General features: G+C 28.1%; 2 protein-coding genes across 2 annotated transcripts; both read right to left on the bottom strand.

Moving 5' to 3' along the window:
* Positions 1-4,343: 4,343 nt before the first annotated feature.
* On the bottom strand, positions 4,344-5,709 carry LOC103494445 (light-harvesting complex-like protein 3 isotype 1, chloroplastic). Its single transcript, XM_008455620.3, has 3 exons — positions 5,235-5,709; positions 4,835-4,972; positions 4,344-4,697 (listed from the first exon to the last, which is right to left on the bottom strand). The coding sequence occupies exons 1-3, from the start codon at positions 5,596-5,598 to the stop codon at positions 4,465-4,467; spliced, it is 735 nt and encodes a 244-aa protein (XP_008453842.1). The 5' UTR covers positions 5,599-5,709; the 3' UTR covers positions 4,344-4,464.
* Positions 5,710-6,510: 801 nt separating this feature from the next.
* Positions 6,511-10,020, bottom strand: LOC103494446 (glutamate dehydrogenase 2). Its single transcript, XM_008455621.3, has 9 exons — positions 9,657-10,020; positions 9,463-9,576; positions 8,296-8,517; positions 8,118-8,192; positions 7,902-8,018; positions 7,560-7,810; positions 7,374-7,449; positions 7,208-7,294; positions 6,511-6,950 (listed from the first exon to the last, which is right to left on the bottom strand). Exons 1-9 carry the CDS (start codon positions 9,762-9,764, stop codon positions 6,765-6,767), a joined length of 1,236 nt encoding a protein of 411 aa, XP_008453843.1. The 5' UTR covers positions 9,765-10,020; the 3' UTR covers positions 6,511-6,764.
* Positions 10,021-17,370: the final 7,350 nt, after the last annotated feature.

The following is a 17,370-nucleotide window of genomic DNA, read 5'->3' as shown; positions in this document are numbered from 1 at the left end:
ATACTTTTATAACAATTTTACCATTTAACATAATCGTCATTTTATAAAATGCATCTCTTTTTTTTCTTTAATAATGTTTCTAACTTCGGACTGAATGACTTTTGAACGATCTCTCTGTGAGCAAGAAATTTGTGAAATATTTTAGAGATATTAAGTTAACACCTCAATTTCAGTTAACCGACTAAAAAAAAAGGGGTGGTGGTGGGCACCTTTGGACTTTAACAGCCCATTAAAGAAAAGCCACGTGGACAAAAGATGAAATAGAATTGGACCGTGACGGAATTTATTAGGACTTCTTTTGTGGGAAGATAATTTGAGGCGTGAAGTGCTGAGTGGAAAAAGAAAGATAACGACTTTGACTTCCACGTTCTTTGGTTGGACGGTTGTGATTATCTTTTGATATTCAAACTCACACCTTTACTCTCTTGCCACGTGTACTCCACTATTTATTATTATCATTAGATTCACAATTTGTTTATTTTATACCATTTGGATTACACGAAGATCGTTACGTTTATATTTATCGAGTATCTTTATCTTTTTTTTATAGTTGTATTTATTATAACTTTTTTAAATAAGAAGTCGCTAACTCTAGTACTACGATGATGAGTACATGCACCATCGTTTCAACGTTTTTTTTATTAATTAAAATTATAATATTTTAAGAAAATGATAAATTTTTGTTTAATTATAGTTTTCGGTTTAATTTTTATTTGATTTTTAGCGATTCAGACATTATACTTTTTCTTTATAAGTTTTGCTTCTAATCTCAATTCAGTCCTTCAACTGTCGAAACATTAGTATTTTATTGTTGAGGTTTAAGTTTTTGTTTCAATTTGCTTTTAAGGTTTCAAGATTTATAATTTTAAAATAATTATAAAGTGAAATTAATTTATTTTATTAGAAACGGAATAGGGTGGAACGTTTTTTTATAATTATTTTAAGTTAATTAATAAACATTAACAAATGAAAAATCTAAGTTAAGATCATAAAAATCTTCAAACTTAGAGATGCAATTGAAAAAGCTCCTCATTTAATAATAATTAGTTCATTAAGGTATGATAGATACGTAAGAGATAGTTGGGTAATGTTTATCAAAATTGTTCAATCATTCATGTTAAGTTGATATGTTAATTAATTATATTAATTTAGGGGGTTTAGTAGAAAAGTATTTTAGTCCACCGAGAAAATTAATAAAACCAATTTCCAAAGAGTAACAGTTGGAGAGAAACAATTAGTTAAAATAAGAGAAATATGAAGAAAAATTGCATTAAAAAAAAGAGAGAAATTAAAGAGAAAAAAAGGATGATGGCATAGAAATGATGGAAGAGAATTTTGGTCGATATTTCTATGGGATTAGATAAACTGGTAGAGGTGAATTTCACTCGTTTTTTTTTTCAATTCCTGACCTAACAAATCTCTCACCATTACTAGCCCATCAAACGTACAGAAAAGTTAGGGAAATACTCATGAGTGATGTTTTTTCGTCCGTGTCCGTGTCCGTGTCCATGTCCATTTCTTTCTTTCAATCTTTGCAAAATTACTATTCTCCCCTATCTTTTGTTTGGTAAATATCATTGTTTATATAGAATCTAAACCAAATACTCCTCTATATAAACCCTCAATGACACAATACATCGACACAAACGCAAAAAAATTAATTATTTCCTTCTCATATATCTACTTTACAAATCAAATTTTTTCATAACATGACTTACATTGCAAAACTCTTTATTCTTATTTTTCTTTTAGCTATGACTTTCTCATCCACAATAAAAGCAAGTCAAGATGATCCATATGCACACAACAAAAATTCACCTTCACCAATACTCAAGCTGGTAAGAACATCACAAAGTATAAATAGATACGTGTGTGTGTTATTTTATATTTAACTAAACATATAATGTAAACTTGTAAAGTACCTAAATAACTTTTCTTTTTTTAAAAAAAAAAAAAAAGTTTTAATTATAATCAACAACATGGATACAAGGTTTGAAACACAATAATGAAATTTGTAAGATATTTTTTTTTTCTTTCTAAACACTATTCTATTGTAATTTAACTTTATTTGAAAAAGGGAAAAGGTTTGCCTTTTGACTTATTTGGAATGCCCACTAGATTATGTAATGATGAGTTCAACATGTTTTTAGCTTTGATATTTCTCATGTTGTTGGGGACAAATTGTTCTTTTTTTATAGATAATTTGTGGGAGAAAATAATTAAATCTCATTAAATCTCTCTCTCTTAAAAAAAAGAAAATATGACCCTATCGGATTTTTAAAAGAATAAATTATTTTAGAACAATAATGATAAGGATTAAAATCGAAGCTCCATTAATAAAAGAGAGATCGAAAATCCATGTCGATTACTTTAGAATTAGACTCATAGTTTTATGTTAATAATTATTTCAATATACACATGAAAATGAATATTTACGAATTAACTGATTATGTCAACGTCAATCTGAATATCTAACTAATACGATTAATGTTTGGTTGTCCGACTTTATAAGTTGGCATTGAACAAGTCAACTTCAAATAAAAATTAAACTGAATAAAGTGTTTATCAAATAACTTCATCTTACAACTCTACACTCGAACACAAATTTCTCACATTAACTTTCAAACCGGAGAATAAAACCACTGTCAAAATATTTCAACTACGTAAAAAATTATTACAAGTACATAAAAGTTTCTCCTCGACCCAATAACAACAAACTCTCTCCAAACATGCATTATATCACTCAGACAACTAAGCTAGTATCAGACTTAAAATGCTTCAAATTGTGATGATTTGAAACTGACGACATAGACTCTTTTTACAATGCTAGAAGTCTACCACTTCCTTAAACATTACAGATGCTTGACAATTAGTCTGTCCTTAATTTTTTGAAACACAATGTAATTATATGATCTGAACTAGAAATGTCAACTAGCTATGAAAATAAAGGTATAAATCTGATAACCATCCAGGATTGTTTTAGATATGGGAATCCCAAATCTTACCTATTCACATCAACATGAAAGATAATATCATATTATAACAAAATATCTTGTTACACAAAGGCAAAAGGAATAATAGAGCACTAGAAATGTTGAGAATCTAGGGCACAATATTTGCAATTATGGCCAGAGAAAACACATGCCCAAGTCTTGAGTGCCCAATTCAGTTGGTCCCAACTCCCAATTTCCAAGAAATATCTATATGTATGTATGTATGTATGTATGTATTATATAATGTAATGTGATGTTTTTTTAAGGGCTAAATCCATGTGGTGTGGGTGTCCTCTAAATTCATCCACTTGACCCATTTTCCCAAACCCATTAAGTGGGGCCATTACCCTCTATGGCAATTTGCAAATTGAGCACATAATAATTTTGAGCCTTCTTTTTTATTAATGGGCCCAATTCATTTGCATTTCAAACAATAACTTGAGTTCCATTATGGCCCAAATCCATGTGCAACACTATCCTAACTATATATTCTCTTCAATTCTTATGTACATACATGCATAAATATCTTCTTTTTCGTCTCCTATGATTCTTTAGGTCTTTGCGTTTCAAAATGTTAAATTTAACTTTTATTTAAGACAAGTGGAGATAATGGAAATTCGAACCTCTGACTTTAATAATATATATATATGTCATATCTAGTGCGTAAGAGTTGAAATCAGAGTAATATAAATTAGCTTTTACTATTGTGTCGTGATATATCATTTTATAAAAAACGTTTTTTTTTTTGTTAATTTATCTTATGGGCATAAGTGTAGCCATGAAGTCTATAGGAAAAACGTGGGGAACAACAATTTATGATTTTAACCTTTTATGTTTTTTTAGTTCATTAGCTTGAGTGAGATTAATTATGGGTCAAAGGTTTTAATAAATTTCTAATAATCATTAATGTATAGATTTTTTTTTTCTTTTTTGAGAGAGACATTAATTGAAGCTTTTGCAAGTCCATTCCAAATGTTAATAGTACCACTCACAAAAAGGTAAAAGCTTTTGAATTCTCACATTAGACCAAATGTTGTTCAACTAAGAGGCTACATGTCATTTAATAAACATTTCAAATAAATAAATTAAACAGTGGTATGTTTCTTCAATGCCATTACCCTCCTTTTAATTGATTTTTGTTTTTATATACCGTTAAAATTTGATCTTTTGAGCTCAAGAAAAAAAATACATATATCAATTATCGTTAAAACTAATGTTTATTATATGTATTGGGCTTAAATGTAACACTACCGGTTGTTCATGTTGCTTCTTTGATTTTACCGATCTTTTAAATATTTTCATTCTCTCTAAACTAGTTAATTATGAAAGAAAGGGGAGATGATTAAAAAAAAAAAAAGAGTCTAATTTATAGAAATAAAATATACATATATAGAGAGAAAGAGAGAGAAAAAGAAAGAGTTAATTAAATGCCCTTTTGGTTATCTTGTTGATTAGGGCTATTAATTAATTTTCATTTTGGTTGTTTTTGCCATGAAGATTGCCATTGCTTGTCATAGAAGGTGGCTTCTTCAGCTATATTTCTTAAGTTCTCAACATCTTCACTTTGCCTAAACAGCAACACACCAATGACAGTTAAGAAAAGAGCTGTTTTGCATATGAAATTCCCACTTTGTCCAACTATTCCAATTCCTGTTAATGCATCCACTCCATACCCCATGAAGAACCCTATCATGGCTGCCCTACCTTAATCATCATCATCAACAAACAAACACATATATATTAAATGACTGAGAACATATATCAATTCAAAACGTTAGTTTAATTTAGTGGATCATAAGACACTTATCTAATTGTTATTTGTTTTTCAATCATATATATACCATTAAGTAGTTCGGCTTGTGGAAGGTAGGACTTGGTGAGCCATACCCACCAAGGTATAATGGAGCTTCTAAAGAGCACAGGTTCTTCATTTGTAGCTGCTTCTGGATGTAATTCAAGAAACTTCCTCCTCTTTGCTTCTACATATGTACAATTTATAACATTAATCCAAACTTCCTAATTCACTTCATCAATACTCGGTGAGATATACAACAATAGATACAGCTCGAGAGATTTGTTAAATTCTCTTCAAAAGATGTCTCAATTTTATATAAATATAGCGTTAAATTTCTCATGTAAAGACTAAATCATTTGAAATTCACCTTCAATAACTAATTAATTAGAGATATTTACTTTCCGAAACTCAAAATTATACCCTCTACCAAAATGAGATGCACTCACCTTCAACGATGACACCTTCCCAGTCCATCTTACCATTCTTTACAAACATATTGAGATCCCAAGTTCCATTTTTCCATCTCTTATCAGTGAATCTTTCACCATTGTTATTCCAATCATCATTATCTTCCTCTACCTTAACCACAGCTGATGATGCAACATTTCCACGATGATGATGCTGCTGCTGCGCAGCGCCATCGTCTCGGTTCCCGACATCAAGAGTACTAATTACCTTTGGTGTTGGGTTTTTCGTCATTGAGGAATAGGCAGGTTTAGCTAGATGAGCATGTTGTTGTTTTTTCTTCATGGAGACATGATTTGGATTGGCTGCTCTTGGCAATGAGGCAGAGATAGCAATTGAAGCCATATTGTTGCTGTTGAGATTTCTAAGCTTTTATTTATTTATTTATTTATTTATTTCCATTTATCTCATTTTATTTCTTAGTTTTCTTTTTTGGTGTCAATCTTTTTACGGATTGAAATAGTTAACAAAGAGAGAAAGGAAGTTGCCCATGCTGTGAAAATGAGAAAAAGCTTATCTTGTCATAAAGCCCATGTTTGCATTGCAGGTGATTTTATGGGCATTTGCCTCATCCCATGTCTTTCATACCAATAGTTTGATAATAACCAAAACACCTAAGGTTACCTTTTTCTTGATTTTGTATATTGGTTATGAAATAGGAATTAAGTGGAACTGAGAAACTAATCCAATTCGAGGTGAGAGTTGTTTTGCAATCGAGAAATTTGTTTCTACAAGAGCAAGAACAAGTGGTCTATTAAGGTTAGAAAAACAATTTTGGTTCCTAAACTTTCGTAAAAAAAAGAATTTAATCTTGAGCTTTGGTTTGGTTGGTAACGTGTACTTAATTTGTAACATATTTAGTCATTTAACCCTATATTTTACAATAGGTAATGAATTTCTTATTATTAAGATTTAATAAAAATATTTAGACATTTAAATCAATAATTTGGTTATATAATAAACGATAAAGATTAAGCATTTATATAATAAAAGTCTGACATTTAATTATGGGAGTAAATTGTTTCTAAAAGTTTAATTAAATTGTTACCAACTAAAGTTGAGTGACTATATTTTTTACTTCTATAGAAATTTAGTGAACAAAAGTGTTTTTTAGTCTTTTATTAATTACAAATCAAGTTATTTTAGATTAAGGTACCATTTTCTTCTTTGAAGGTCGAAAGTTCGAGTTTTTCATTTGTTAAATAGTTACATGCATTGAGAGTTTGAAAGGAATTGAAGAAAGGTACGAAGATTAAGTGAATCACTAATGAGAATTATTAAATTTTCATTGCTAGAATAATAATGTAACTATAGAATAGAGACATTGTACAAACTACAATCAAAGTTTCAACAACTTATGCTAATCCATCCTCCTCCTATGTATGCTTCATAAGTTGAAGAAAATCAAATAGAACAAAATGCCAAATAAAAGTTAAAATTCCATCTTGAATTGCTTTCTTCCATGGTGACAAATAAGATTCTCCAGCATATGGAAATCATCAATCTATAAATTAAGCTTCCCAACCTCTAAGAAGTGTGGCACGTGCGACACGGTTTACACCCAACGTGAAAGCGCCCATCCGCAGGTTGCAATCATGGGTCTTGCACATGTTCTTTATGTTATGAAATGCTCTAGTCATGTACCTTTGAAGTTCATTGTTTACTTTGTCTTCATCCCACATGAAACCTTGAATGTTCTACAGATTCAAATACAATAATGATATGTTAGTTAAACGTTTTTAGTTTTCTATTTTTGAAAATCATGATTGTTTACTTTCAATCTTCTGGCAAGTTTTACGCGTTTCTTAAAAATACATTTGAATTATAAGTTTTTTAAACTATTGTTAAAATTCCATCGTTGAAAATGTTTTCAAATAGTAGGTAATAGAGCCATAGAGTTAATAAGCTTAATTTTCAAAAACAGAAAACTATTTGGAAAAACAAGTTTTGTTACCTGAACCCACTCGAAGTAGCTTACGGTGACTCCACCGGAGTTCGCATATATATCGGGTAGAATTACGACTCCCTTCTTAGATAGGATCTGCAACAATGGAGAATAAGAGATCAGAAACTAATCTTTGCTGGTTTATGACTTCCCCCATTTGTCACTTTTTTTTTACCTCATCTGCCTCGGGATCTGTGGGGTGATTTGCTGCCTCAACTATGAACTTGGCTTTCACTGAACCAGCATTTTCCCTACAAAAGATCAATGACACATTCATAACTATATAGGTATGAACATTTTAAGATCAATGTTTAAGGATCATCTTTCATGAGATTTTATTAGAAAGAAGAACAGAACAAACCTGTTTAGGACTCCACCTAAGGCACAAGGGATAAGGACATCGCAATCGTGTACAAGTAGCTCATTTGCATCCATACCGTCCGCACCTTGAAAGTTCACTAGGCTTCCAGTACTTTCTTTATGCTTGTAAAGTTCTGGAATGTCGATACCATTTGGATTTGTTACAGCGCCTGTGATATCACTTACAGCAACAACCTTTCCACCTTTCTCATGAATAAGTTTTGATGCCCAATATCCCACATTTCCAAACCCCTACAATTTTTTCAGTTGTGAAAGGTCATTTTTCTGTGCAAAAGAATGCAATATTCAACTAGGAAGACAGGAGTGAAACTGTTTCAAGTACCTGAATTGCAAATGTCATGTTCTTGATCTGTTTTCCATGCTCGGAAAGTAATGCCTCTGTTGCGAAAACAACACCACGCCCGGTTGCAGCTTCTCTACCAAGTGATCCACCCAAATCCTTAAATTTCAAAGGTATAAAGTTAGAGAGAGAGAGCAAAAAAAAGACAATACTTGAAGTTTAGGAATTCGTAGGTTTTTATTATTCTTAGAAACATACTATGGGCTTCCCGGTGACAACGGCCGGGGAGTGACCGTGAAATTTTGAGTATTCATCCAAAATCCATGCCATAGTCTGCAAACATTACCTCAGAATAAGAGCTAAACATAATAGAATTGCGATTACTTCCAAAGCGAATTCAAGGCCATGAATGAGCAAAATTCTGAGAAGTGTGAACCTGTGCATTTGTGCCCATATCTGGAGCTGGTACATCAGTATGAATTCCAATGAGATCATGAATCTTTTGTGTAAAGACACGAGTCAAACGCTCGAGCTCGCTATTGCTTAACTCCCTTGGGTTGCAGCCAATGCCACCCTTTGCACCACCATATGGGATATCAGCAACAGCAGTTTTCCAGGTCATTAATTGAGCCAAAGCATTAACTTCATCAGGATCAACCTGTATATACACAAAAACCATACATCTCAATTAACCAAAAAGAGTAATGAAGTTCAAGTAGACATAATGCTCTTCTTTTCTGGATACAATTATTAGAGGAGAGAGATTCGAAACTTAGAATATTAAAACAATTCAAATTTCTCGATCCATCATCATTAGAGGCTAGGTTACAATCCGTTGGCAAGATTCTTGCTTCATATGTAATTTTAGTAATTAGAATTGTAATTTCAAGAAATCTGCCCATGTAAAATTACATATACAAGCAAGTCACCATGACCCACGATCAAGAGATCCAATGTTCAAATCCACACACCCCCTACCTATTATATATCATAACATTCAACAAAACTGACTAGAGCATTGATGCCGAAGACATATATTGACAACTACAAATTTAATGGCCATTAATTCTGAAGCGTACTTCAATGGCAATTAGCAATAGATTCCAAACGTATAAATTTAACCAACTCTCAAACTATATCAAATATTATCTACATTGTTTTACACTTTTAAAAATATATATATAGTCTATATACGAAATTGACATTAAAATCAGCGCTTTACTTTCCTGTTGAAATCCAAGTTTTTTTTGTATCTTTTTTAATAGACAAAACAAAAGGGTGGACAGAAAAAAACCATATCAGATACATGACATTGACAACATATTCGTAAACATTTGTGAAATCATAATCATCCTTTTTACAAATTGGGTCTATTCTAAACCAAAATGGGCCGGCCCAATCTCACCCCACCAAGTTAGAAATCCATATTTGTTGAAGAATCAAAGAGAAAACAATAGTTCTAAAACCAAAAGTTCTTGCCTTTTTGGCAATCACAGTAGCTACCAATTAACAACATAGGGCTTGTAAGTAAATAAAGTTGAAAGCTAAATCCATCCAGAGCATAAACGATCTATTGTTAATCGAAAGAAAAGGGAAATAAAACCTCAGGATGGTATCTGATCCCTCCTTTCATAGGGCCACGAGCATTGTCATGTTGTACTCTGAACCCAACGTAAGACACCAAGCTTCCATCGTCTTTGGGAATCGTACACTCAACCTAAGAACAATCAAATCCCGAAATAAATCATAGATCGAAGAATGGTTTTTGAAGGAGGAAGAGATTGAAAAAGCACTTACCTTGATCTCACGGAAGGGAATGAGAAGACTCTTCTCGAGTTTGGAGTCTAAGCCGAGAATCCGAGCAGCATGGCGGAAATTTCTGTTGGTAGCTTGAAGAGCATTCATGGGTAGAGAGAGTAGTTAGTAGTAGTAGGGGAAATCTGAAGGAAGAAGAGAGATTGATGGGAAAATTCAAAGGGATGGATTTGTGATTATGGAGAGAAAAATGAAAAGGAATTTTATAGGCTGCGATTTTTGTGAAATCTGAGACGACTCCGATTAGGACAAGGAATCCCAATCCACTAAGTAAAACCCAAAGCTCAATTGCTGGGAATAAATTGGATTTCTCATTAATTTAGGCCCTTTTTCTTAATTTCTTTCTTTCTTTCTTTTTTAATAATAATAATAATAATAATAATAATAATAATAATAATAATAATAATAATAATAATATGATTTTCATTTTGGTTCAATTTTCTTTCTCTATTTATTTTATTTTTTATATTTTTTGGACGTAATTTGGATGTTGGCATTAAAATCTGCAAATTTTCTGGCGCCCAAATCCGGATTTTCGGATTACTTTTCTTTTTTTCTTTTTTCTACACTTCAATTTTTTCTTTTAAGAATTGGAAACTATTTGAAAAAAGGGAGAAAAATAAATTGAATACTTTCAAATAGTAAATTAACGCTTAATAAAATTCATCAAATTTTCTGTTTTCAATTTGAATTTTTGCTGTATTGTATAAATAGTTATATTTTGCATACTATTCATGATAATTCCTCTAAATAAACTATATTAACTACCTTGCTACCGTAAATATTATTTATAAGTTTTTAATTAGAGATCGTAGACATTATTTCAAAATTTTTGATTTAATACACTATTTGTTATTTGCTACAATATTTACTATTTGACATTCATAGGTTTTTTTTTTTAATTTCTTGCTATAGTGTTTACTATTTTCTTATCAAACTAAAAAATCTACACACCACAAACATATATTATTATAACCCAAATTGAAATAATTTACACTACAAATACAAACTATTCTAATCAAACTATAACAACTTAGGACTATAATAACTTACTTATTGCTCCGAACATCCTCTAGGAATTTGATAGGTTTTATTATATATATATATATATATTTTTTTTTTTTTTTTTTTTTTTGTTATATTTGAAAATGTCTCTTCTAACTTTTCATTTTAAATTTTAATTAATCTTGTTTTTAAAAATTAAAAAAATTAGTACTTTGGAGTATCTATTAATTAATTACTTAAATCCCATTTGGGTGTTTGTGTTTTTACTTTATATATGTTTCTTTTAAATTTTAATTATAATTTTCTCGCTTATTGAATAAACACTTGAATTTTTTAAAAAAATAAATAAATTTTCAAAACTTTGTGTAGTTTTTTTTTTATATCGTATTTTATCTCTTAAAAAAACAATTTTTTTTATAAGAATTATATTAGAAGCTAAATTTTAAAAAGTCAAATTGCCATCAAATGAGTCTTGATTTTCTATTTTGACTTTTCTATAGTGTTTTTAAAATTCAAGCTAAAAGCTTGTTTTAGAAGCTTTAATTCTTTTGTTAGCTCAATTTTAATAGTTATTAATGAGAATCTAATGGTTATTATGTATATTTTACATAATAATAATTTCATCACAATTTTAGGTTTGACCATAAATGACTTTTTGTGCATTCACTTGGTTGTGTTTGAATGTTTTTTAGTTGGCATTGAGGTGTTGTTTAGTAAGATTGAATTTAGACTATTTTTAAATTTGATTTTTAAGTATTTGAGTTTTATAGAGTGGATTTTATTAAAAAAAAAAAAAAAAAGAAAAAAAACTTGAGTGGATCTTGAGTTACTACACCATTTTTATATATATTTTTTCTATTGTAATTAAAGAAGATACAACATACATGAAGTTCGGTGTAGTGTCTCGTCGACTTTTATTACCTTTCCGAAAGTATTCATTATAGACCCTTTCAAATGTCGGTTTTATAAAACAAAGTGTTATACTAAATTTACAAACAATTTTGAAAAAAATATTAACTATTACAAATCTAAATTTATTAATTTACGATGACTTAGTGATTTAATTAATACAATCATAAATTTCACCTAACATTTTTTCAGAAAGAATAATAACATAGTGTATAAATTGAATTTTAAATCAAAAGATACTTGATATTTTTTATGACAGCAAAAAAAATTAAACCAAACATAATCATAAAATCTAGTAAAAACAAGTGATTACAAATCAAATCCAAAAAAAGTCAAAGCTTACTATAAATTGAAAATTAAAAAAAAAAAAAAACAAAACAAAATAATTCTCTTCCTTATCCTATAATTTTTCTTGCAAAATTAAAAACATTGTGGATAGTTTTGATTTGTCTTCTAAAACTTTTTTTCCCTTCATTTATTTAATCTATCTTTTAGACTAAATGAAATTCTTCTTCTTATTCTCACTCTTATCTTTTCTTTTTCTTTTTTTTTTTTTCCATTTACAAATTAAACATGCTTTTGAAATAACAATAATAATATATTGATTTTGTAATTATTAATGTCAGGTTGAAATTTATATATTCATAATAATATGTCATGATCTAAAAATTTAATGATAAGATACTTTTGATTTTTAATCTTTCCTAGAATAATATATTGTATTTGATACTCTTGTAGTTATTCAATACACAAGATAAATAAATTTGTCTTGATTAAAAATTTTAATAAGCATGTGAAACTTATATTATTATTATTATTATTATTATTATTATTATTATTATATTTATTAAACATAACACACATTTCAATATTCTAACTTTGTTGAATGTATTAGGAAAGAAAGAGAAGATTGGTTTCATTTTCACTTTTTAAATTTGGAAAGCTGTCCTTTTTCTTTTTCTTTTTTTCCTATTTTATTGTGCATGTAAAGTTGTTGATTAAATATTAATGAAAATTAGCTAACAAAAGTCATTAGGAATCCTTTTATGTTAACCAAAATAAGTATTTTAATTAAGATAAGAGAAAGATTAATACTGTTTTATTTTTTTTTATTAAAAAGGGCTTTGACTTTTCAAAGAGAACAAATCCGTTTGGGAGCCGCCAGGAAAATGGGTAGTGGAAGCCAACCACTGCGTTGCACGTGGCGATGACAAATCACCTTCCTTAGTTATTATCCATAAAAATGCCCAACACGATTTCCAATCACTTTCATAAATCCCGTTTTCAGATCGCTGCATAGAGATGACGTGGCCACACACCGCGTTTGAATAAATAAATCGACAAAACTATTTAGAACAAAATTATTAAAAAAAATAAAAGTTATTATACTCGATCTTTTTACAAAGTATAAATATTTTGTCAACGGTTCTATTTTTTACAATTTTTCTTTTCAATATTATAATTTTAGATTTTTTTAGAATAAAAAAACAACAAACTAACAAAACCACTTATAAAACAAAATTTATTACACTTGATTTTTCTATAAAATTTAAATATTCTATCAAATGTTTTATTTTTGACAATTTTTCTATAATTTTTATAAAAAAATTATTTTAAATAACAAAAATATTTGAAAATAGTTATAATAAAATTTCATACTATATCAGTGTTCGAGTTGCAATAGACTTTCATCACAAATAAAAAGTAAAATTTTATTGTACTTATAAATATTTTGAATCATTTTATTATATTTTAAAAGTGTCTTATTTTATATATTATTTTAAAAGTTTAAAAGTCATTTTCATCGAAGTTAATAGAGTTTAGTCAAATTTGTATGTACTTATAATCTTAAAGTATGATGTTCAAATGCTCGTATTTTTTTTAAGCGTAAAGGAAAACAAGAAAAAAAGAAAAGGAATCAATTGAAATGAATGAAGTTCATTCCCTTAAAAATTAAAATAGCATCTAATTGACAATACATTTACAATTGATGGATGTGTCTCAACATCGAAATCAATTGTTAATGAATTTTGACTTATACATATTACCTTTTGATATCTTGTTGACGTTGTTGAGCTACATTATTTTGAACGACATTAATCACATGTTAGTCGTATGTGTACGCAACAAATTTTGATAGTACAATTAGAAGCCTGTCATGCATTCTATTTGTAAATTTCCTATTTGGACTCCACAGTGAAAGTGTACCGGAATTGGGTTGGCGAGGTTTTCTCGACCAATTTGAAAATTTAGCTGGTTGGCTATCCAGAAAAATCCAATACATAGTCAACGAACCAACGATCCTTAAAATTCGAGATGGATTAGGTTGTTAGTCATTATTATTATTTTTAACTATTTAAAATACTTGAATTTATCTACAACACATAAATAGTAACTAAAATCTCATAAAGATCAAATTTTAAATACCACAAACCTATAATATCTATTACAAGCTTTAAACAATAACGTATATGATAAATTAACAAATATACAATAGTACTAAATGTGTGTTTAGTCCATCAAATTCAAAAGTCGAATTTAAACAAAAGAACCCATTTTTTTCTTCTTTTGGTGGTAATATGTATACATGTTGTAGTTTTTTTATAATTTTTTTTTTCAATATAAATATATTAATATATTTTATTAGGATTTAAACAATGGATAGAGTGTCTCTTTGAGTTTTGAAAAGCTAATTTTTTTTTTCTTTTAAAAAAGATCAAAATCAAAAGCCAATTCCCACACTTCTACCAACAAGAAGAAAAATGTTTGGGATAAAAAAAAAATCAGACACATTATTTCTTCATATGATTTTCTTGTTTTATTACATAGTTTATAGTGTTTTTTTTAAAAAAAAAATTGAAGTAAATTTTGAAAAGAAAAATTAAAGTTAAATTTAATTTTAGCTAAAACTAAATTTTAGGAAATATGGAATTTTTTTTTATATATATAAATGAAATCTTAGGTTTTAAAGACAATACATAGATCTTGAATTTATATCCACACCTACCCATCTTCCATATTGATTAATTTGGTTAAGTAAGACCATATACCATTATTAAAGCTATATATAGTAGGCCATTTTAATTTAAATCGACTTTTCTTTAGCTAATATAATTGCGAGATTGATAGCCAAACTAAAATACTTCATAAACTAAATGAATCGAAATTCAATAACAACAACTTAAAGAAAAAAAATGGGTCAATTTTAATTAAAAGTAAGTCATTCCAATAATTTTCTATTTTAGAATCTTTATTTGTTAGGTAAACGATTAAGTCTACTGAACAAATAAAGATGAACATAATGATCAATATGTATCTTTTTCCTTTTTTTTCTCAAAAGTTCAAATGTGTTAATAACCAAAATTTTGTTCGATTTCATTTTTTTTTTTTTGTTTTTAATTAATATGACTCTACTAGCTATTTGTTTTAGTGATTCAAGTCACTTTTGTCTCGTATGATTTTAATTTTTCATTTTAATTATTCAAGTTCTATTCCCATATTTATTAAAATTCAAGGTGTGTTTTCTCTTTTAAGTTGTGGGTTATACATAGCAAGATTTTACTTCTACTCGTATAATATTAATAGACATGCATACTTGTTCAAGGAAATTTCTTCGGTTTGTTGATTGATCTTTGGGACTTAATTGATATTTAAAACTTTAATTTGTCTTCGATATCAACTTGTTTTGAGAGTTTTACAATCAGTTTGTTCACAATGTTAGTTTATTGAAGGCTTTACAACCTCTTTTTGGTCTCGAAACTATAATTCTTGAACTTCGACGTCACGTACTCTTTAAAATGTTATTAATCTACAAAGACGTGTTTGAATCTTTGAAGAGTTTGGATAATAAGTATGACATTGAGCCAACTTTAACAAATAATGGACAACAACACGTGGGGTTGACGAAGCATAAAAAGCCTGCCTATGCCTAATTATTTTTTATTTGTTTCTTATTCTCTTTTGTTAATACTTAATTAGGTTAGATTATAAATTATGATTTGCTTTATCTAAAATATCATAATATTTCGAATTTGAATATCCCCTGAATTTTACTTCTGACAAAATGTGAAATTAAATATTAACTATTTTCTCTTTTCTTTTTTACTTTTAGCAAAATTTTAAAAACCAAAATATGTTTTTTTAATTTAAAATTATACCCTTCTCAATGATTATTCTATTTGATTTGTTGTTTTAGTTTCGGACGTGGTGTTTGTGTTCTCGAATTTTCTTCGAGGTATGTTTAGATTATCTATAGAAAAAATATTGTTTTTCAAGAATATATATTTTTTAAATACTTTCTTTAAAATAAATTTAAACTTAAACAATTTTCTTAAGGTATGACGAAACATGTTCGATTAGATGATTTTTTTATAAATGATAATTTTGTTTAAAAGCCTATTTTTAAAAGTTTGGTTTTGAGTGGTTTCTTTCAAATCGGTTATTTTTCGATCTCAATTTTTAAAAATATATTTTAAAAAGTTAATAAACACTTCAAATTTTTGTTAAATGGTTTTTAAAATTTAAACACTTTTAAAAGGTAATTCAAATACATATTTTTTTTTGTTTTAGAAATTTGGTTTAGATTTTGAGATCACTCAATAAAATAAAGAAATCAAGAGATAAAAGTAGTTTGTAAACTTAATTTTCAATACCAAATAATTATTAAACAGATCATATTTTTTATAGTTTACAATACTTCGAAAATTGGCATAGGCTTTAAAATTATGCCTAAGACAAAATATTAAGATAAATTCATAGATGGAAATTGTGTTTATAAATTTAATTTTTCATAAATGAAAACAAAAGAATAATGATTTAGCCTTAAATAACTTATATGGGTTACCAACAAATAAAAATAACAATTTTCTTTTTCTTTCTTTGTTTAATTGATTTTATTTTAAAAAAAAAATCACATTTGCATGGATTGACGAAATAAAATAAAAGTAAGACATAAAATCTCTTAACATTCAAGTTCCAATAAAATAAAATAAAACATCATAATTATCATGTGGGTTATATTATTGTTCTAGATAAGAACTTTACAACAAAAAAAATGGTATAGATGGATAGAAACCCCACTTTGCTTAACATGATTTGATCTTTAAATTAAATGGTTTTTTAATTCTAATAAATACCCATTTGATTTCAAAAAGATTTGAGTGTATATATCAAATTCAATAAACAAAAAGAATATTTGATTGCAAACTTATGAGAAATTTGTGTATCACTTCATATTAAACAAGTGCTTGTGGAAATGAAATTCATCTCAAACCCAAACACCTATGGAAAGGCATGAAAAATATGACCATACCAATAGCAAATATATACATACATATATATATATTACCTTTGGGACTTAAATGTGAAATATTAATTTTGTGATGAGATAGTTAATTTGGGCAAAAGTGTTTTAGGGAATTTGATTATGGTTTTAGGAAATACTGATGTGAAAGGTCACACCCTATGCATTGGAAAGAGGTTTCATTTTGGTGGTTTAAGTAAAACACTGTGAATTTCAGTTAGAACAACATATCAATTTTGTCCCCTAAAGTACTTCTCATGTTGTATCTATTTCAATCTTAGAGTGTTAGTAATTTTTTAACTATCAGCTTAAGTTTAGCTGATTCAACTACTAATTTTTACCCCAAAAAAAAAAAAATGAAAATTATTCTTCCAAACACAGAGTTTTGGTTAATATCAACGCACAAAATTAACTATCGGATAACCTTCCTCAAGATTTTGAAACATTTTTTAATAAAAAAATCGGTTTTGTTTTTTACTT

The sequence above is a fragment of the Cucumis melo genome, chromosome 7 (genome assembly GCF_025177605.1).
Source record: "Cucumis melo cultivar AY chromosome 7, USDA_Cmelo_AY_1.0, whole genome shotgun sequence".
NCBI classification, from domain to species: domain Eukaryota; kingdom Viridiplantae; phylum Streptophyta; class Magnoliopsida; order Cucurbitales; family Cucurbitaceae; genus Cucumis; species Cucumis melo.
This window is presented reverse-complemented; position numbering and strand designations above follow the sequence as displayed.